The following is a 21,836-nucleotide window of genomic DNA, read 5'->3' as shown; positions in this document are numbered from 1 at the left end:
GCTGGTCGGTCTCGGCTGCGTCGCCCCGCTCTGGACCCCCTCACCCTCTCTACCGGCTCGTGGGGGGACACCGGTGCCGGTGGCGTAGCGGGGAATCGGGCGGTTTTTCGGGGAGTAAAAACGACGCCACTGACGTCCTCGAGCGGGTTGACCGTTGTGATTCCTGACCGTTGGCCGCCTTTACGTATGGCAGCACGCGCAGCCGCCTGGACATCAGACCGAACTGCACTCACGAGCCCCGAACCAACTGAAACGAAGCTACGTCAAGCCGGCGACGTCGGCCCGGAAGTGTAGAGTCTCATCCTTCAAAATAAAAGATTTACCACAATGTTATTTAATTACAGAATTGGTTGAACAGAAATAATGGGGACATGTGTATTAGTTAAAAGAGTTATTTCTGAAAATAATTATTTACAATACATAAAGCTATGTTGCGTATATGATCTACACATTGCCAAATCATATTTTTATAGAGACTGAGGCCCTTCCATATTAGGACTGTATATAAGCAAAGAAAGGTAAACATTGGGGTATTTCATATATTATAGTCTCAGATTATTGTGCTAATCACAAAAATGCATAATTAACATTATGAATAACAAAGCATATCGTTGTGGAACCTCACAACCGATATAATTTGAGTTTCCACATTCCCTAAAAGAAAATTCTCACTCTTTTTTTTTTCAATGGGATTACAAAAAGATGATGTACAACGACAGGCTATGGGTTTATTGTGTGGACATCATTTTACAAGCTCAAAATATTTTAAACCACAAGTTGATACCATAAATAAATAATTAGATTTTGTCTAAAAACAATCAGAAAATATTTCCCATCAAGACAGTAGACTCTCATGTTTAGAAATGATAAATGCTTTGTAAATTGGAAATCAGTGCTGGTTTATTAAGATGGTTTTATGGATGAACAAATGTCATCATGAATCTTGATAAATGAATCAAACAATAAATATATTTATACACTCTTATCATTACAACACTCTGACTTACGTTGCATAATGTACGATGGAGTATTATATGTAATATTATAGACATAATCATGGACTTTGTTTATATGTTGCCGTTGTTTTGGTTTTGCAGCTTATTCTCTAAAAAAAAAGGCTTTTATTTTAATATACATGACCGGAAGTTGTGTATTTGATTCTTTGTGTGGCTGCTATTGACAATTAACACGTTCAGCGTGCACTGACTACAACTAACTGCAGCATCCGTCCGTCTCCATAAGCTCATCCCCCTCCGAGTCCGTCCGTCCATCCGTCCATCTGGCCCGTTGGGACGAGCAGCGTGGCATTGTGGGATATTCCCTCTCCTCCTCCTTTCTGCAGCATCATCAGTCAGAAAGTAGGGCAGAGGGTGAGCGTGCACGCACAAGCACACGGACTCTCTCGGTGTATCACTCTCACACACTAACCCCACACACACACACACACACACACACACACACACACACACACACACACACACACACACACACACACACACGCACACACACACACACATGCTGTTTATTTGGATATGTGATACTATTTTTTAATTCAAGACAGGTTTACAATTGCACTAGTTTGACCAAATCACAGACTTTAACTAGTGACCACTGGGTCATTGTATGTTTACTTGTCTGTTGCAGTGAAACAGAACTCAACTCAAAGTGTTATCACTTCCATATTTGTAAATTAATATTATCACCAACATTGTTGTCACCACGAAGGCGCCATTTGGGTGTAGAAACTCACAATTTGGTGTAGAAACTCACCATTTTGGTGGAGAAACTCACAATTTGGTGTAGAAACTCACCATTTGGGTGGAGAAACTCACAATTTGGTGCAGAAACTCACAATTTGGTGTAGAAACTCACCATTTGGTGTAGAAACTCACCATTTTGGTGGAGAAACTCACAATTTGGTGTAGAAACTCACCATTTTGGTGGAGAAACTCACAATTTGGGTGTAGAAACTCACAATTTGGGTGTAGAAACTCACAATTTGGTCTAGAAACTCACCATGTGGGTGTAGAAACTCACCATTTGGGTGTAGAAACTCACCATTTGGGTGGAGAAACTCAAAATCTTGTGTAGAAACTCACCATTTGGGTGGAGAAAGCTCACCATTTGGTGCAGAAACTCACAATTTGGTGTAGAAACCTCACCATTTGGGTGGAGAAACTCAGTTCAGAAACTCACAATTTGGTGTAGAAACTCACCATTTGGGTGGAGAAAACTCACCATTTGGTGTAGAAACTCACCATTTGGGTGGAGAAACTCACAATTTGGTGTAGAAACTCACCATTTGGGTGTAGAAACTCACAATTTGGTGTAGAAACTCACCATGTGGGTGTAGAAACTCACCATTTGGGTGTAGAAACTCACCATTTTGGTCTAGAAACTCACAATTTGGTCTAGAAACTCACAATTTGGTCTAGAAACTCACAATTTGGTCTAGAAACTCACTATTTGGTCTAGAAACTCACAATTTGGTGTAGAAACTCACCATTTGGGTGTAGAAACTCACCATTTGGGTGGAGAAAACTCACTAATTGGTGCAGAAACTCACACAAACATCTAGCTCTACCCAGGTTTCAGACCCTGTGTTTTGTTTAACCGCATAATAATCTGTCTTGTCTCTGAATCCGTCAGCTGCCGTACGACATCGACAGAGAGGCTGACGATCAGAATATAACACACTAATAACTTTAATGATGATGTGTACAACATGTCTGCAGTAAAGGAGGCTCTTGGTATCGCAGCCTTATGTTTGATAATTGCAATGGTATCTAAGAGGAGTGAAATGTAATGATTATTGTAGCCTGAACATGGAATATTGCCATTGTTATCCAGTATTCATTAAATTAATATTGTACACTATTAACATACAGTAGATGGTTACTTTTGCCTACTTGAATGTTTCTATCTATCTAACATATCCCATGCTTCTGTGCCACCGCTACACTTTCCTAAAGGCTCATGGGAGATGTAGTTGTAATTCGTAAGGCCCGCCCTACACACAGGGTGACCTTTGGGTGTTCCTAGACCACAGAGTGTGGATTGTTCCATTTGACAAGAGACTGGCATTTAAAAAAAAAGTCACATCATGTCTTAATAACACAGACTTGACCAGTAACCAGCAAGTCCCCATCACCCAACTGCACTAAAATAAATCATCACTTTGACATACTCTTACTTCTTATTTGTGTCATTTAAATACAGCAGAATATTTTTTTCAGCATCTGTCTGTAATCCTGTGAACCATAAATAATTTTACGAAACACACATATGTATGTGAAAGACTTACATGCACTCATTCTAGTTTAATAACTTCAGTTTGGCTGCTTTCATTTGTCATTGTGATGCTTTTTGAGTTTCACTTCATGTTGGACAATAATTTGACTTAGAATCTGGATTTAATAAAATTAATCAGACAACATTTTGACCATAATTTAACTTACTTTGACGTGAACATTTTGACTGAGAATCTTAAAATGTTGACATCACATCTGATCATTTTGACTTAATAAATCAACATTTGACTGAGAAGCCTTACATTTTACATCATATTTGATCATTTTTACTTAATAAGTCAACATTGTGAAATCATATTTTCATATTCTCATATTTTTTACTCAAATCATCATTTTGAATTTAAATCTGTTTATTTTGACATATCTTTTAATTTTCACTTTAAGTAAGTTGACATTTCAATTGAGAATCTTTTAATTTAAAAATCAGTAACTCTTAATTTAGTCTTCAGAAGTCCATTTTTTTAAATAATCTTCTCTTAATAGCTCATAATTGTGGCCTACAATGTTAATTTGCATTCTTATAATGCATAACCTTTCATCTATAATGTTTCTTTTCCTGGAGGAAATGTGCTTCCAGATTGCAGCTCCTTGATCTATTTACTGACTCTCCTCTACAAATGCTTCATCCCACAGTTAAAAGAGCCTGTTCTGTTATTCGTATAGATTTTATTACGAACACGACGCACCATAGCTGGAGCGGTAATGGAATTTATTGTGCCGGCTGTTACTACGAGACTGCACTGTTATGAAGATGTGGGGCTGCGTATTGTCTTGGAACTGTCACAGCAATCCGCAGCACTAATTATGAGGCGATGCTGCGGATCTATTTCAGGATCCTTGTCACGGTGGAGGCCAGAAGCTCCTCTGCAGGCCGCTGTTTAACCCGGAGACACACGCCTGTCCTAGTGGAGCTCAACTTAGTTAAGCTGCACAGGAAATGCTTTGAAGACAACAACTATTCATCTTGCATCGAAGGAAACAACAGTTGTTAGGGTCGGGTTAGATTTTGCATGTTTCTATTATTGTATTTTTCTTTTGGGAACCAGTGTTTAAACTTTCTATTTAAATAACTATAAACACTCTTTGGAGAGAAAGACTTAAGGAAACAAGAGTCTGCAGCCACGTTAGCAGCATTTTTGAGGTATTGCTTCAAGTTAAATAGCACGCTGATAATTAGAAAGTAAAATGTTATTATGTTCACTGTCTTAGTTTAAAGCTACTTCCAGGAACTTTCATCTTGTGTTGATGTTGGCGCCCCCTGTGGTTGAAAGTGTTAGTGTCTCTGAGCACCAGGGCCCCTTTAGAAAACCTATAATCTTACTGCAGCAGGGTCCGACAGTCTCAGTCCTGGTTCTGGTTCTGGGATCTGGGTCTAGTCCCGGTGGACTGGTCTCTACTGGATCTGGGTCTAGTCCATAGTGGACTGGTCTCTACTGGATCTGGGTCTAGTCCACAGTGGACTGGTCTCTACTGGATCTGGGTCTAGTCCACAGTGGACTGGTCTCTACTGGATCTGGGTCTAGTCCCGGTGGCTCCGATCTGATGGTATTAAATTGAGACTTTTTCACAATAAAAAGTCCTCACAGTGACTTGTAACGTGCCAGCGAGCTAACGTTTGCTAATTAGCACCCAAGGTTAGCAGTCATGAACTAAATAATTAAAACTTTGACCTGGAGCAAAAGTTAACGGCTCACCGAAGTGATTGAAACATACAATATTTGTTTAAGTGCTTTCACCATTTTATTAGCATCATATGAGGTCTACTTGTACCACGACAATACCAACGACATCATCACCGTAGCATGCGACATCCAAGTATCTTTATACTTTTTACACCAAGTAATATTGTGACAGCTTTTTATGTCTTTCGTCTCTGATGTCAACAAACAGACCAAACACAATCTGTTTTGCAAAATATACTTTTACTAAGGAAAATACTCTCTATTCATCTGAAAGCAAAGAGACAGGAGTGGCTTTACACTGAAGAGTCATGGAAATCAAAGATGATTTTGAAAGAAAAACGATCTCCACCGGCGAGACATTTGGTTTCTCAGCAGTGAGGAATGTAGTTGCGTCACCAATGCATCCTAACATACAGATTCAATAACACATCCTTGACAATCTAGCCACTGATTGATCTACAAGGCACACAAATATGAGACAGAGATATACAAATATTGTTTTCTAGTCTCTAAACACGGCTGTGGTCTATTTCTGTGGACAGTTTGATTCGTCCTCAGTTGGTGAAATATAATTTCTGTGGGGTTTTTTCTGACTTAAATATCTTCACTTTCCACAAATTAAATGTTTATATTTACAACGTGGATGCGAAGAAAGTGAACTGTCTGTAACACACATGAAAGAACATGTTTCATTAAAGCTTAGAAATGAAAGAAAACGTAATACACTTATAAACAATTAACACTTTTAAAGCCTTGATGTGTAATTTATAAACTAAATCCAACAGAAATTCAGGACAAACTGTGAAAGCGAAGCATCGACGTTCATAATTTATCAACAACATCGCATCCAAAATAAACTCTGAATGAATTATAGATTGGTTTATAAACTACAGGTCCCACACACAATTAGACTTGCTTATTTATTCACAACTTATATTTACAAAAATAGCTACTTATTTTTTATTTTTTTGGCAAATGCAGAGCAGATAAAGAGTCTCGGAGCTGGGTGTGAAAGAGTTAAAGGCAGAAGCATCGCAGGAGTAAAGGCCACAAGCAGTTACTGCAAAAAGTTCACTCTGGGGCTCCTTCGCACTTTTAAAGAAAAAGTTTGATATTTGGCTAACGTTTTTTAACTGGATTGTAATCCTGCAGTCGGTATTAATTATCAGAAAATAGCTGCAGATCGATCAACACAACTAAAAACATCCCAAATATGACTTTCTTTTTAAATGAGCATATGAACCTTTTAGCGAAGCCCTCGGTGTATGAAATGTCGTCAGCTAGCTGAAGAGAATATATAACAACATATAAAAGAGAACAAATAAAATATAACACAAAATATATTATGACCACAAACGCGTATCAAAATGGGATGTATGACTCACTGGAATGGAATAAAAACATTTAATATTAAAAGAACTACAAAGAGCAATAATTTTATGAAAATAAAATAAAAAAAAAAGTTTCTATAAATACAAAGGTTCTCCGTCAGTGTCCCGTAAAAAGCCTCACATGTCATATTTTAATATACTTTCCACTGGAATAAATCAATATATATATATATATATATATATATATATATATATATATATATATATTTGAAATCATCACAATGTGATATAAGACAGATACAACTGATGAGTTGACTCATGTACAAAATATTCAGTGCAACTTCACTTCAGAAATTAAGGCAACCAGCCTCTGTATTATTAATATTATTATTATTATTATTATTATTATTATTAATATTATTATTATTATTGTTGTTACTACAGTGTATCTGTTTAAGCAGAGATGGAACAATCATCAGTGGGAACTACTGTATGATGTTTGCTCCAGGACACTGAACCGCTCTCTACAGGGGTCAAAGGTCACCGCGGGCTTTCGGGTTGTTGACGTGAACCTCAGGAAGTCTCGTTGACCGTCCGCTCTAACTGCAACACTTTACTGCTGCTCTCGTCCGTCCTCTGCTCCAGAGACCTGCGGGACAAAGATCAGACGGGTCACCCAGGTTACTTACATATAATGTCTTTGAAGTATGTAGCTATATATATATATATATTAAAAAAAAAATATATATATATATATATATATATGTATATATATATATATATATACATACATACATACATACATACATATACACAGAATACATACAAAGAGGGAAGTTTAGTTTGTTCCACAGGTTCAGGTGTTCTACTCAGATCCTTTACTTCAGTAAAAGTAGAAATACCACATTCTAAAAGTACTCCGATACAAGTTACAATACTGGGCTCGAAATAGTAACAAAAGTATAATGAGCTAAATGTACTTGAGGTATAAAAAGTACTCATGTTGCAAAATGGCTCCTTTGACAGAGATAGAATATTATAGTATTAGAGTATACTCTTGTTTGTATGAATGAATGAATGAATGAATATATACTTTATTAATCCCCAAGGGAAATTTCGTGTCAAGTAGCAGCGGTTTACACAGAAAATAAGATAAGATATAAAAACAACAGGGATGAAAGATATATAAGATACATACAATAATAATACTAATAAAAACAAAGATAAAAATAACAATAAAATAGCTGGATGAAAGAAAGAAGAACACAGTATTAATTTAGGAATTAAATTAAATTAAACAGTAAAAGTGCAAGTTATGTAGTACTGTTATCTGTTTGTCTGTGCACTTTATTTGATATTTTATTGTAAATGTAATATGTTTCTATTGCACTGTGTTGATTGTTGTTGTTGTTGTTGTTTGCCTAATGTATGCACCACCCACCAAGACAAATTCCTCGTATGTGTAACATACTGGCAAATAAATGTTTCTGATTCAGATTCAGCAAAAGCATTTTAATGTTCATTAAGGTGGAGCCAATACTGTGTATACTAGTGGGTATTAGTATTAGTACTGCATCATATTTGTTCATGTAAAGTGGCGTAAAAAGTAGAATATATTGGATTGAATACCTCAGCAAAATCCAACCGCCTCTAAGTAAATACATTGTGCTCACCTGTGCAGGTCCAGCAGCAGGTTTTTGGACGTCTGCGTGTCGTTGCTGGTATTCCTGAATGGTGGGTGTGTTTCCACCATGCCCGGCTCCACGGACACCTTCTGCTGCTCCGAGCGCCGCCACGCCGCCAGGACGACGGCCGTCGTTTCCTCCCATTGGTCGGGATACTCGCCGCCCAGGCCGAGGAGGTGCGGCTGCTCGTCCTCGAAGGTCGAGAGCAGATTCCTCGACTTCACTAAAAAGAGAACGAAAGACATTTTTAATTGAGGCGTTGTGTGTTGATATACCACTGTTTGAGAGGACCGCTTTCTTTGCAGAGCAGACGGTGTGTGTGTGTGTGTGTGTGTGTGTGTGTGTGTGTGTGTGTGTGTGGTAATAGAGAGGATGTAGTGAAAGGTCAGCTCTTGTAATCAGCGGCTCGGTAGCTTTCTATTATTGCAGCGCTGCAGGTGGAATCTGATTATTGCCGATGTTTTAATAATGGAGCTCCACAGTTTACATCCAATAATTCAACAGGACTCCATCATTTCTGTCTCAGGGTAAATATTAATTATTATTTTGTCTAAAGAGGAGGCAGAAGTTATTTGGAGGCACCGCAAGAGTAAACCAAAATATTAAAAAAAACGCTAAAATGCTCCAAAGAAACCTGCAGAGTAATAATAATAATAATAATAATAATAATAATAATAATAATCACTCCGAGCGACACCTTTCATATTACATGCAGATATTTCATCTCTTGTTGAAACACAAATATTGACTGGAACAGCTTTTAAATCAAAAATATCTTTCTTTCATATAAAGTATGAGAAGTAGAATTTCTTCAGAATATATTCAAGATTGATTCTGAAAACTTTTTTTAAATTAAAATTCTCATAATAATATAATGTATTTATTTAATTATAATTGTATTTTATTTATGTGTAGAGTGTGTGTGTGTGTAGAGTGTAACTACCTGTGGTTGTGTGTGTAGTGTGTAGCGTGTAACTACCTGTGGTTGAGTGTGTGTGTGTGTGTGTGTGTGTGTGTGTAACTACCTGTGGTTGTGTAGGAATCTTTGACGACGTGCTGTTTGGAAGCGAGGCCGGTTTCAGTGATGGTGGAGCACGGAGTCAAACTGCTGGGGTAGAAGCTCCCCAAAAACAGAGCAAAACACAACACGACCACCTACACACACACACACACACACACACACACACACACACACACACACACACACACACACACACACACACAGAGAGAGAAAATAAATTATGAATCAATGCTAAACAGCTAATGAATGGAAACAGATGTTTTCAATTCAATATTGTAATCAATGTTTCATCACAACAGTCTTGTTAGCACACACACACACACACGTGCACACACACACACACACACACACACACACACACACACACACACACACACACACACACACACACACACACACACAGTGTAGTACCATTAGGCATGATGATGTCTGGGTGCCGGCCATCCTGCAGGATTTGGGCACTTTACCGGCCACCAGCGCCTGCAGAGACTGCAGCTGTTGTAACAGAGACCTGAGGAAGAAGCACACACACCCAAGGTAGACACGTTACACACACACAAGTTAGACACGTTACACACACACATATATATATACACCTTATACATGTAAATAGGAGACACGTACACAACATAACGCACACCAGTGGGGAATGAACATGAAAACAGAATGACGGACAATGAAATGTGTTCCTTCCAAGTTTAAAGGGTTAACTTTGGTATTTTTCTAATATTTCCCTCCCAAACTGTTTCATACCGGCAGCGATGTTCCTTTTCGACAGTTGCAACACTTTTACAATGAAAGGTTTGAACAGATTTGTGCAGGAAGAGGACTTATTTGTTTCCTTACGTGGTATTATAGAAGAAAAAAAGCAGTATTTCTCTGCCGGGTTTCGATCTATAATGTTGTCAGACACTTATAATATGAATCTGAGTCAGTGCAACAATAAGCTCTTCTGGTGGACGCACTTTAATGAGGAGGAGTTTCCCCGAGTCATCACATTACAGCCCGTTTACCGGCTGCCATCTGCTGCGTTCTCCATCACCACTGAACCCTTTTTTGTTTTTTTTATGTTGTCGCCATTCGTCACTTACAGTAAGATGCAGAAACACAAAATAAAGTTCCCCTTTAAGTGGATTTGCTAAATTCTGCATTTATTTATTAACATATTATAATAGTTAAGAGACGACAAGTGAAGGGAAGCACAAATATTTTGCACACAACTATTTATTTTCCAAACTGTAATAAAACAGTTTGTGACACTTTGATTCAAATGTTTTCTCCGTTTTGTATTTATTTTTACAACTTTTACTTTAGTAAAGGATCTGCACTTTTCTACCGCTATACACCACCATAAATACAATTAAAATATAAAACTGCAGCGGTGTAAAGGAAGTATATTTACTGTACTATTACTACTGTGCAAGTACTGCACAGTTGCTATGCTACTTTATACTTTAACTCCACTGCATATCAGCGGAAAATCATTTTTAACTCTATTTATCTGATAGCTTTTTATTGTAATAATACAAAATATAATCAGTAAATACCCAATTACATCGTAATTGGCTATTATAGAGGAAGTTAATGCATCAATATGCCATTCTGCAAAGTGAACAGTTTTCTTTCAAGTATATTTTAATGCCAACGATTTTGTACTTTCACAGTGAATATCACTTTGAATGCAGTACTTTAACTTGGAACAGAGTACTTCTTCTGACCCTGTTAGTATTTAAATAAAACGACGTGTGCGAGCGGTTACAAATCTGTTCCAGTGTTAAAGTCTTTTATTCAGCGCTCGTCAGGATATGTTCTGTTGTGTGCTTCATTAAAAAAGACATGCACACTATCCAGGTGCAGCAACACACACACACACACACACACACACACACACACACACACACACACGGTTCATTTAACTTTCAGACAGTGACGATGAAGCCCACTTTAACCACAGAGTGGGAAACAAGACCCCAAACAGCTGCGTTCCAGTCAGCTGTACACACACACACACACACACACACACACACACACACACACACACACACACACACACACACACACACACACACACACACACGCACAGCTCATCCGTGCATAACGGGAGCGAACAACACCGTCTGAATTGAAGCAGCTCGAGCATTTCGCATTAAAAAACAGCCTCATGATTATACATGGCTGCAAAATTGCCTATGAAGCGATCCACGGGGGGCGTTTGATTCGATCATAAAAGTGCTTCCAACACGTCGTCCCATCAGCGACGCTACGTGTGATAAAAGACAAAAACAAATGCCTTTTAAAGGATTGTAGAAACATAAAAGGTGTGGCAACACAGGCTACATGCGTGTAGTTTCCAGCTAAGTGCTCACAGATCATTTACACTACCAGAGAAAAGGAGGAGTTCAATTAACGTCAAGAGCACGGAGACGATGAGCTGAGTGCTGGAAGAGGCACTCACGGTTTGTTCTCCAGTGAAAAGTAACAATACCGCAGCGTAATAGTACTCTCTTACAAGTGCAAGTCCCGCATTTGAAATGCTACTTGAAGAAAAGTGTTTCCAGCTAAATGTACTTAAAAGTATCAGAAGTAATAAAAAATCATCAATTTATGTGATGAAGTACGAGATGAGGCACGATAAGTATGAACAGGGTGTGATGGGGAAGGATAACAAGCATGCTACAAGCATGTGATGACTCCATAAGTATGTGATGATGCTACAAGCATGTGATGACTCCATAAGTATGTGATGATGCTACAAGCATGTGATGACTCCATAAGTATGTGATGATGCTACAAGCATGTGATGACTCCATAAGTATGTGATGATGCTACAAGTATGTGATGATGCTACAAGCATGTGATGATGCTACAAGCATGTGATGATGCTACAAGCATGTGATGATGCTACAAGTATTTGATGATGCTACAAGTATGTGATGATGCTACAAGTATGTGATGATGCTACAAGTATGTGATGATGCTACAAATATGTGATGATGCTACAAGTATGTGATGATGCTACAAGTATGTGATGACTCCATAAGTATGTGATGATGCTACAAGTATGTGATGATGCTACAAGTATGTGATGATGCTACAAGCATGTGATGACTCCATAAGTTTGTGATGATGCTACAAGCATGTGATGATGCTACAAGTATGTGATGACTCCATAAGTTTGTGATGATGCTACAAGCATGTGATGATGCTACAAGTATGTGATGATGCTACAAATATGTGATGATGCTACAAATATGTGATGATGCTACAAGTATGTGATGATGCTACAAATATGTGATGATGCTACAAGCATGTGATGATGCTACAAATATGTGATGATGCTACAAGCATGTGATGATGCTACAAATATGTGATGATGCTACAAGTATGTGATGATGCTACAAGTATGTGATGATGCTACAAGTATGTGATGATGCTACAAATATGTGATGATGCTACAAGTATGTGATGATGCTACAAGTATGTGATGACTCCATAAGTTTGTGATGATGCTACAAGTAGTAGTCTCATCAGCAACATAACTAATCTATAAAAATGCCTCATATTTATTAAGTTGAACATACGTTTTGTACGTTAAATCAAAAAGGAGCAGTTGAATAAATGTAGTGAAGTACAATATTTCCCTCTGAAATGTTATTTGATATGGATAAACTTAAGTATACAGGTACTTAAATTATGTTCTCCCGCTGCATTGTGCATGGTGGTGATAAAAAAGATGAATTTAATATGTGATGTGTGGATTATTACGTGTATTTGATGACGTGATGCACACACGTAGGAAAATACAGATGATAAACCATCTTTTTGTGAGACTTTTGCAATGGTACCCGAAGGCGTTATACTCCAAAATGAACAGCCTATGAATGTATGAGCGTATGAATGTATGAATGTGTTCTTACTTGTTTGTGCACTCCAGAGTTTCTACTTTCCGGCGTAGCTCGTTGTTTTCGTTGGAGCAGTTCTCCACCCTGTGGTCAGACAGGAGTACTGCAGGGTCAGTGACTGGGCATCAATGTAGATCATTTTATATTTATCCATCTGGCATAACTAGATGTGTTTACTTTCAGTCGCGATATAATCAGCTGCTTTTATGTCTTTAGTTCACTTCATTTTTTTTAATTATCCAAATAGTTTCGAAATAGAGGACTATTAATACATAATATTGGTAGAAACAAGCTCAGAAAGACAAACCTCCCATCAGTGATTCATTTACATGTGCTTGTGTTTTAGTCATTTTTATGTGCTGGTCTCTCTGAAATGATGAAGAATGAAGAAGAGGAGGAGGACTTACTTCTTCTCCAGAGCGTCCATGTACTCTTTCTTCTTCCTGCGACTCTCTTGAGCCGAAATCTAAAAAGACAAAGAGGAATACATTTAGAGAAGGAAGCACAAAGGATTTCTCTACGTTGTGTAGATTTAATACATTTTTATTTTTAAAGAATTTCCTCTTTACAATCTCTTCTTGTCAAAAAAGGTGAATAACTAGATTTGTCTGTATTTTTTAATCTACGCTGAAAGAAAGTGCAGCTTAATCCAAGATACACTTTCTTATGATTGAATATATATATATCTCTTTTACACAATTATATGGTGAATTCCTATTTATTCATGACATCTACATATTTAATTTAAAGTACAGACACTATGTAGTTTTCTTCATCATCTTCTCTTCAGAGCAGAATCGTCATAATGACATTTCATTCACAATAAGAGGCTGTAATTGACCACTTAATTTAGATTAGATTAGATATTCCGTTATTAGTCGCGCAGTGGGGAAGTGCACACAAAGTAAATAATCAAAACAAGTCATACTTGAGCGGATCCTCAATAAACAATCCGGCCCGATACGTCACTCGTACGGGAACTTGTACCTTATTTTTGATCTTCCTGCGGATCTTCTTCAGCGCCTTCTCCTCGGCTTTGGTGAGCGGCAGCTTGGTGGGCACCGGGTAACCTTCGGCCACCAGCGTGCGGCGCTCCTCCTCCGTCAGCATCAGCGGGCCCGACCCCTGCAGCTTCTACACACAGACACACAAACGCACAAACACAAGTTGATGGACAGGGGAAATATAGATTCAAGATTAAAGATATTTGTATTGTCATAGATAACAGTTACTGTACAATGAAAAGCTTATTTTTCTAGGTCCTCCTTACACACAGAATTACAATAAACTTAAGGTAAAACAACATTAGAATTAGAATTAAGAATACAAAAAAGCATTGCTATAAATGCTAAGAGTATAAGAAAATATATAAAAATATATAAATTAATCAACATCAAAAGCCCTTGCACCGCCTTTGTTGTTTGCTACTCACTGTACATACTTACATACACTTCACATACTTTGCATTTTTTGTATATAATGAGCATCTTTCATTCCTGTTATTTTTGTATCTTGCTACTGCGACAAGCAAATTTCCCCTTGGGGATGAATAAAGTATCTATCTATCTATCTATCTATCTATCTATCTATCTATCTATCTGTCTTATAACACTTAAATAAAGTTTATTATTAGCAGTCAATGCAAATGTCTCTTTCTCTGCTTCAAATAAATGGACGTCTTTATAATTTATTAGTAATAAGTTCCTCCCGGTAACTTTAAAAAACTAAGTCTAAGAGCAGCTTTCCTTCTTTTCCAAAGCAAAGTCAGAAAAAGGCAGATTGCTGCACTGGAATCAAGAATAAATAACTAAGTAGTTAGATTTGATTACAGTAAATCAGACAGATAAAAATGTGATTTTATCTGTCTGATTAACTGTAATCAAATCTAACTACTTAATTATATTCGTACAATACTGTATTACAAACTCTGTGAACAAAAGGTAAAGGCCATGTGTGCGGGTGTGATTCATTATTTTTCTTTATTTTCTATTTTTCTTTAATTTTATTATTATTTGTATTTCCTCTTATTTTTTACTTTACGTTGTCTGTTTGCTTTACTTTCCTCTTATTTTCTTCCTTACTATTGTAAACAGATCAACACATACACACACAAAAATACTTTGCTGATCCCTGAACAACATATAGTGCATACTCATCAATAAAGTACATGAAAAGAATAATGACTTTATGAGAAATAAGTGGGTGTTTGGCTGATTACGTGAATGAAACGTGAGATGTTGTGAGCGATGTGTGGCATAAAGAAGCAGAAGCAACAGACGGCGTCACTCACGTGGGCGGCGGTGAGCAGGGGGGAGTTGGACAGGGAGGAGGCGGCGCGGGGCGACACCTTCAGGCCGGCCTGGGAGGGAGCAGGGCTGGTGGGGGAGGCGGGGCGCGACAGGCCGGGCGGGGCGTGCACGGGGCTCTGGCTGCCCTCCGAGTCGCTGCCGTGGGAGCTGGGAGGAGTGGGAGGCATCTGTAGGGACTCCAGGCCTGAAACGATGAGGAAGATTTTTTTTTAAAAAAACCTATTATAATGTGATTCAGGAGGAAACGTGACGTGCAGGAGATTAAAAACGCTTCATGCAACCATCAAAAGTGAAGGAGAGTGGGGAAGACTGAGCGATTGTTATATAAAACTGTGAATCATAGCTTGTTTTATGAAGAAAAAGCCCCAAACTGCTGTATCTGGATGTATTGAACACCATAAGTAATATACAAGTGAATTATATGGTTTGGTACATGAAAAAATGTAAATGTCACAGGTGTGTGCAAATGTGCCCCAATGAGAATTTTGGAGATCTCACCTGAATGTTCTCTGTTCTAAACCCTCTCTAACTTTGTTCTGCTTCACTTTATCAAAGTCAACCTTTGCAGAGAGAATGTTCACATATTGAGCTATGATTTGGGTTAGAGAATGTTCACATATTGAGCTATGATTTGGGTTAGAGAATGTTCACATATTGAGCTATGATTTGGGTTAGAGAATGTTCACATATTGAACTATGATTTGGGTTAGAGAATGTTCACATATTGAGCTATGATTTGGGTTAGAGTTGGACCTTACAGCTGCATCATTTGAAAGAAATAATCATTTTTATAGGCGAACCTGAAACCTTTTCATTTGTTTCTGTGTGTCATCTTCATTTACTCTTAACCAGTAACATATAGACTGGTATTTACACATCTGAACATAGTCTCACATGTGTACCTTTTATTACAACACCAACATTATTCAAATAGCCCTAGTGGTTGCAGAGATACACCCTTTTTAGTTTGGGTATGACATCTAAATACCTAATTAAAATGAAAATAAACTGCTTTTAAGGCACTATGAGACAACAACAAATGTCCAGCAGGGGTCCTTGTAGCATCAGATAACAATGAGAGGGTGAAAAGTGATAAATGCAGACCTTTGGGTGAAAGATTGAGAAACTGGTCCACTTCATGAGGCTCCAGTTTAATCTGAGGGATGATGTTCTCCTCCTTTATCTGATGACAGAAGAAGAGTTACAAACTGCGGAGGAGAAAAAGTTGCTTTTCATCATGGATGGTGAGGCTAAACTCACCTTGAAGCCTTTGCCCTGTTTGTGGCTGCTGACGGGGGTCGGGGCTGGGGAGGCGGCGGCAGGAGGGGCCACGACGGGGCCCTCGGGCGCCTGGGGCCCCTCGCTGGAGGCCAGAGAGAGGGAGAGGGCGGGGAGGAGGGAAGGAGTCTCACACAGGAGGCTGTCGATGACTTCCTCCTGCTCCATGGGCCAATCGGCCGAGTCTCCATCAGACTCTGCGGCACAAGAGACGGACGTCTGTTAGCGGACTGGGATTTTATATTTATTTATATTTACCCCTTGAAGTTCACTGGATTGTTTTGTTTCTCAGCACCCTTCATAAACACGCTATGTTTAAGCACATATGAAGAGAAGGAATGTTCAAATAAAAGTTAAATGTGACCAAAACTAAACACTGCTTTTACAGAAGAAGTCGAGATTATAAAAGATTAAATAAAAGAAAACTAGTAATTATATATGTCTGGTACAATATCTCCCTCTGACATCTGGTGGAATAAAAGTATAAAATGACATTAAATGGGAAGATAAGTACAAGTATTTCAGTACTTTAGCAGCAAAAAGTCATGAACTGAACTTTGCAGATCATAAAAAATAGTAATTATTATTATTAGTGAGATAGATAAAAAAAAATCTATAAATATTTTATTTAAATTAAAATAATATATATATAAATAATAAAAATGGGAAATATTAACATACAAAATAATGATAATAATAATAATTATTATTATTATTGAGATAAATAAATAGATTAAATTAAATATCACTATTTTATTTAAAATATATATATATAAAATCATAAGAAAATTATAAAAATGGGAAATAATATAAAAAAAATAATATTTATTGTATTTTTAATAATAATAATAATTCTTATTATTATTGAGATAAATAACTAAAATAAATCAAATACAAATATAATTTAAATCAAAAATAATAATTAAATAAAATCCAAATATATATATATATATATATATATATATATATATATATATATATATATATATATATATATATATATATATATATATATATATATATATATATTAATGATAAAAAATACAATAAAAATAATATACTCATAATAATAATAATAATAATTTGCGCCTCACCTGCGTCGCTGCCTTGCTCTCCGGTCAGGTGCGACAGCGGCGACTGCGGCCGGCTGTCCCCGCAGAGCGAGTAGCTGTGCTCGGCCGTGATGTGCGGCGGCAGCGGGGAGGACGGGCACAGATCGCTGCCGTCCTCGCCCTCCATGGCTTCCACGCCGCCCCTCACCCCGGACAGGAAGGGGTCGCTGAGCAGCTGGCCCAGCAAAGCATCCTGGGACAGGTCGTCCAGGAGCTCGGAGAAGTGCTGCAGAAAGAGAGGAAGAAGAAAAACATATATTTGAGACAAGGACGACAAACAGATGAGTAGATAAAGACACATAGACGGTCTGCATGTAATTACAGACTCAACCTTTCCTTGAAGTTTTTCCCTCAGGGAGCAATAAAGCAGCCAATTAAAAACTTGTAAAATTGTCTTTCACAGTTTCTCTTTCTGTGTGTGTGTGTGTGTGTGTGTGTGTGTGTGTGTGTGTGTGTGTGTGTGTGTGTCATATTTACGAAACACATGAAGAAGACAAACCCTCCTCCTCTTAATCTACTCCATCCCCCCATCATCGTCCTCCTCCCCACATTCCTGCTGCTGTCTGTCTTTTCCGTCGTCTCTCAACGAGGAGAGCGTTCAGGTGTTGTGGCGAAGAAAAACAAAAGAACCTGCAGGTGACGTTGTGATTACACACTGACATGCATCACCTTTTTTATTGTATTTTTATTTTCAGTATTTTCATTATCCTTTAATCTGCAGATTTCTTGTCTAACCAACAGTCCAAAAATTAGAAAAGCAACAGATGCTGAAGAATAGATTATTTTCCCAGATGTTTTCTTCTTTAGACATTCACATAAAAACTACAGAATAAAAGTCCTGTCCTCACTCAAACTCATACAAACTACAAAATAAAAGTCCTGTCCTCGCTCAAACTCATAAAAACTACAAAATAAAAGTCCTGTCCTTACTCGAACCTATCGCCCCCGAAACAAAGTGAAAATATTTCTGATGTAACTCCAGCTGCTCAGATTCTGTTGCCGGGCAGAAGAACGCGTCCAATGAAATATGGGCTCAGCCAATGAGAAGGGAATAAACAATTTAAATCAAACACACATGAAACTGTGACATCTGAAACTGTCGACTGAGAAAAGGAAAGAAAGAAGGCAGCTTTATTCATACGGAACATTTCAGAAGTAAGGAGGAAGAAAAGAGGAAAGACAAGTTTAAGGGACAAACTAAATTTGCAGTTTTTAGCGTAATAAGTTAAAGTCTAATAGACTGCAGTTTTAATTAAGGAAAGAGATTTAAAAGGAAAGGAAAGAAGGAAAAGGATGGAAGGAGGAAAAGAAGAACGAAGGAAGGATTGAAGGGAAAGGAAGAAAAGACGGAAGGAAAGGATAAAAATGAAAGGAATGGAAAGAAGGAAGGAGGAAAGAAAATGAAAGGAAAGAAGTAAAAGGATAAAAGGAAGAATAAAGGAAGGATAGAGGGGAAAGGAAAAAAGTAAAAACGGAAAGGGAAGGGAGAAAAGACAGAACAAAATGATAGGATAAAAAAGGAAAGGAAAGAAAAGAAGGAAACAGATGGAAGGAAGGAAGGATAGAGTGGAAACGAAAGAAGTAAAAAAGGGAAGGAAAGGATAGGATAAAAAGGAGGAAGGAAAGTAAAAGAAAGGAAAGAAGGAAGGAAGGAAAGATGTAAAAGGGACAATGAGGGCAGAAGGGGAGTAAGGAAAGGAAGGAGTCAAAGAAGGGAAAGTAAGATAGAAAAGGAAAGGAGTGAAAAGGAAAGGAGGGAAGAAAGGAAAGGAAAGAAAATCTACCATTCAGACATATTTTGTTTTGTACCATCAGACGTCTGGACAGACGAGAGTGAAATCAAGATGGAGGAAACAGGAGGAGGGTGAACGGCCGAACGCCAAACATGTGGCTTCAATTACGGGCCGAGAGACTTTCTAACACACACACACACACACACACACACACACACACACACACACACACACACACACACACACACACACACACACACACACACACACACACACACACACACACACACACACACACACACACAGTGAAATGACCTCCTAACTGCATAAACACGCAGCACGCTCCTGCCATCGTATGTTGCCCTATAAGGCCTGTGTGTGTGTGTGTGTGTGTGTGTGTGTGTGTGTGTGTGTGTGTGTGTGTGTGTGTGTGTGTGTGTGTGTGTGTGTGATGCAAACACAGACAGCGTACCGTGAATCCACTCAAGGAGGGAAGACAAATATTTACACATGTGTTCATCAGATGGGTCCATTTCCATCTTTCAGCCGAGAAAAGAGTGCACGTATGAGCGTGCACGAGCCCATCACAAGCCAAACATTTACAGCAGTTCACGACGCTTTACAGCGTCGCCTGGTTGAGGATATATTGTAAAGTTCTGTATGTTTTTTTATTATCAGGAAGTAAAGAAAAAGAGATCGATTATGTTTCAGCTGAAAAAGAGGAGAAACATCATGGTGGTAAAAGAGGGTGTGGTTTTTTGGGAGGAGTAATTACAGACAGAACCCATCTTTAAAAGAAACAAAGCCATATTTTGTGGGTTTAAATGACCTTTGACATCAACTTTTTCTGTCAGCAGCACATGGAGGCAATTAAATGACTTTAAAACCATCAGTGCCCAACTGCCGCAAAAAAAGAAGAAGAGTGAATCGAAAATAAACATCCACAAATAGGCTTGGAAATCTTAAAAAAGAAAAGACGACGCTGCAGGAGTTTTCTTCAGAATAAAAGAAACTCAGTGATACTTGTCTGTACATTCATGGGAGCAAAGCCAATAGCGAGTAACAGGACATTCAGCCAACTTTTAACGATGATAATGATGCTAAATAAACAAATAAAGGCAACAAGTTGATTGCCAGAGATAATTCAGTGTCAGACTTTCACACAGAAAGGCATAAAGCCTCGTGTGGTTTCAGAAAAGGAAACCGGAGACGTCCATCTCTGCAGAAACGCACCAAAGGAGCATATATTTCTGTGAAATAATGAAAAGATCTTTAAGTTTGGTTTTGGTTTTCCACTATCTAAACCATATACTTTGTAACTAATGGCGTTCAATGGTTAATAAAACCATATACCGTAAAAGTCGGGTTATACGGCGCTACTACCTCTGGTCAGTGTCCCGCTGTAGCAAGCTAGGAGCAGCGCTAACTAGCGCTGTTCCTAGCTCCCCGCTCCTGCTGCTAGCTCCCCGCTCCTGCTGCTAGCTCCCCACTCCTGCTGCTAGCTCCCCGCTCCTGCTGCTAGCTCCCCGCTGCTGCTGCTAGCTCCCCGCTGCTGCTACTGGCCGCTGCTGCTGCTACTGGCCGAGTCCCCTCTGCCCAAATCGGGTGTAGAGCCGTGGCTGGTCCCTAACTTTGGTGGTTGTCAGGGAGCTAGCGGAAGTTAGCGCGGAACTAGCATGAGCGCCAGCTGTCTACAGCGGGGTGCAAATGGGGACAATGACCAAAGGTAGTAGCGGCGTATAACCCGACTTTTACGGTACTATTACTCTACAGATCCATATAAACCATTAATAAGATGGTCTATCGCCAAATAAGGTTTTTAATCTGCATGAAAATCACAGCAAATATACATTTTTACATTTTCTTCCGCGTCAAAGTAAACCAGTTATACTGGTCTGTAGATCCACAGGTGTGTTGCATACGAGAGCAGGTAATAGCTAATTCTGCATACTTTAAATGATGCTAACGTGCCAAAAATCTAAACAAATACAGGATACAACTGGGCTCACGTTGTAGCCCACAGCTAGTTCACAGTGCCGGCCTTTTACAGGGAGAGGAATGAGGCCTCGTGTTGTTTAAGAAAAGGAAATGGGAGAGGTCCACCTCTGCAGAACCGCACCAAAGACACATTATAGTGAGGACCGGTATACGCTCCCTGTCATTTTCTCTGCAGTGGGAGTGTGTGTAGTTGTGGTCGAGAAAAGAAAATGTGATGCGGAACAGCAGAGCCGGACTGTAGTGTGTAGCTCATCACACACACACACACACACACACACACACACACACACACACACACACACACACACACACACACACACACACACACACACACACACACACGACAGAAACCTCTTTGTCTTCGCAGACCGACACAGAGGTGTTATTTGGGGTCGAACGTAACTCGACACTCTTCGGCTGGGAAACAGAACCTGAAGCTTGAATGGGAAAAACAACTGGGAGTGTAAACTGGAA

The 21,836-nt window shown here is 38.7% G+C and overlaps 1 protein-coding gene across 1 annotated transcript in view; it reads right to left on the bottom strand.

Annotated features, from left to right (window-relative positions):
- Positions 1-6,810: 6,810 nt before the first annotated feature.
- The window catches only part of creb3l2 (cAMP responsive element binding protein 3-like 2), a gene marked incomplete at its 5' end in the record, with an annotated part of 32,001 nt that continues 16,975 nt past the window's right edge, over positions 6,811-21,836 (bottom strand). The window contains 11 exons of the mRNA XM_079236469.1: positions 6,811-6,973; positions 7,998-8,232; positions 9,035-9,164; positions 9,442-9,541; positions 12,948-13,016; positions 13,340-13,398; positions 13,920-14,066; positions 15,223-15,425; positions 16,346-16,424; positions 16,502-16,716; positions 17,614-17,857. Coding sequence (XP_079092595.1) covers positions 6,898-6,973; positions 7,998-8,232; positions 9,035-9,164; positions 9,442-9,541; positions 12,948-13,016; positions 13,340-13,398; positions 13,920-14,066; positions 15,223-15,425; positions 16,346-16,424; positions 16,502-16,716; positions 17,614-17,857 — 1,557 coding nt within the window. The 3' untranslated portion in view covers positions 6,811-6,897. The remainder of the gene's footprint in view (positions 6,974-7,997; positions 8,233-9,034; positions 9,165-9,441; positions 9,542-12,947; positions 13,017-13,339; positions 13,399-13,919; positions 14,067-15,222; positions 15,426-16,345; positions 16,425-16,501; positions 16,717-17,613; positions 17,858-21,836) is intronic.

Source organism: Taurulus bubalis (assembly GCF_910589615.1).
Source record: "Taurulus bubalis genome assembly, chromosome: 20".
NCBI lineage: Eukaryota > Metazoa > Chordata > Actinopteri > Perciformes > Cottidae > Taurulus > Taurulus bubalis.
The sequence above is the reverse complement of the archived record's forward strand: the minus strand, read 5'-3'. Positions and strand labels throughout refer to the sequence as shown.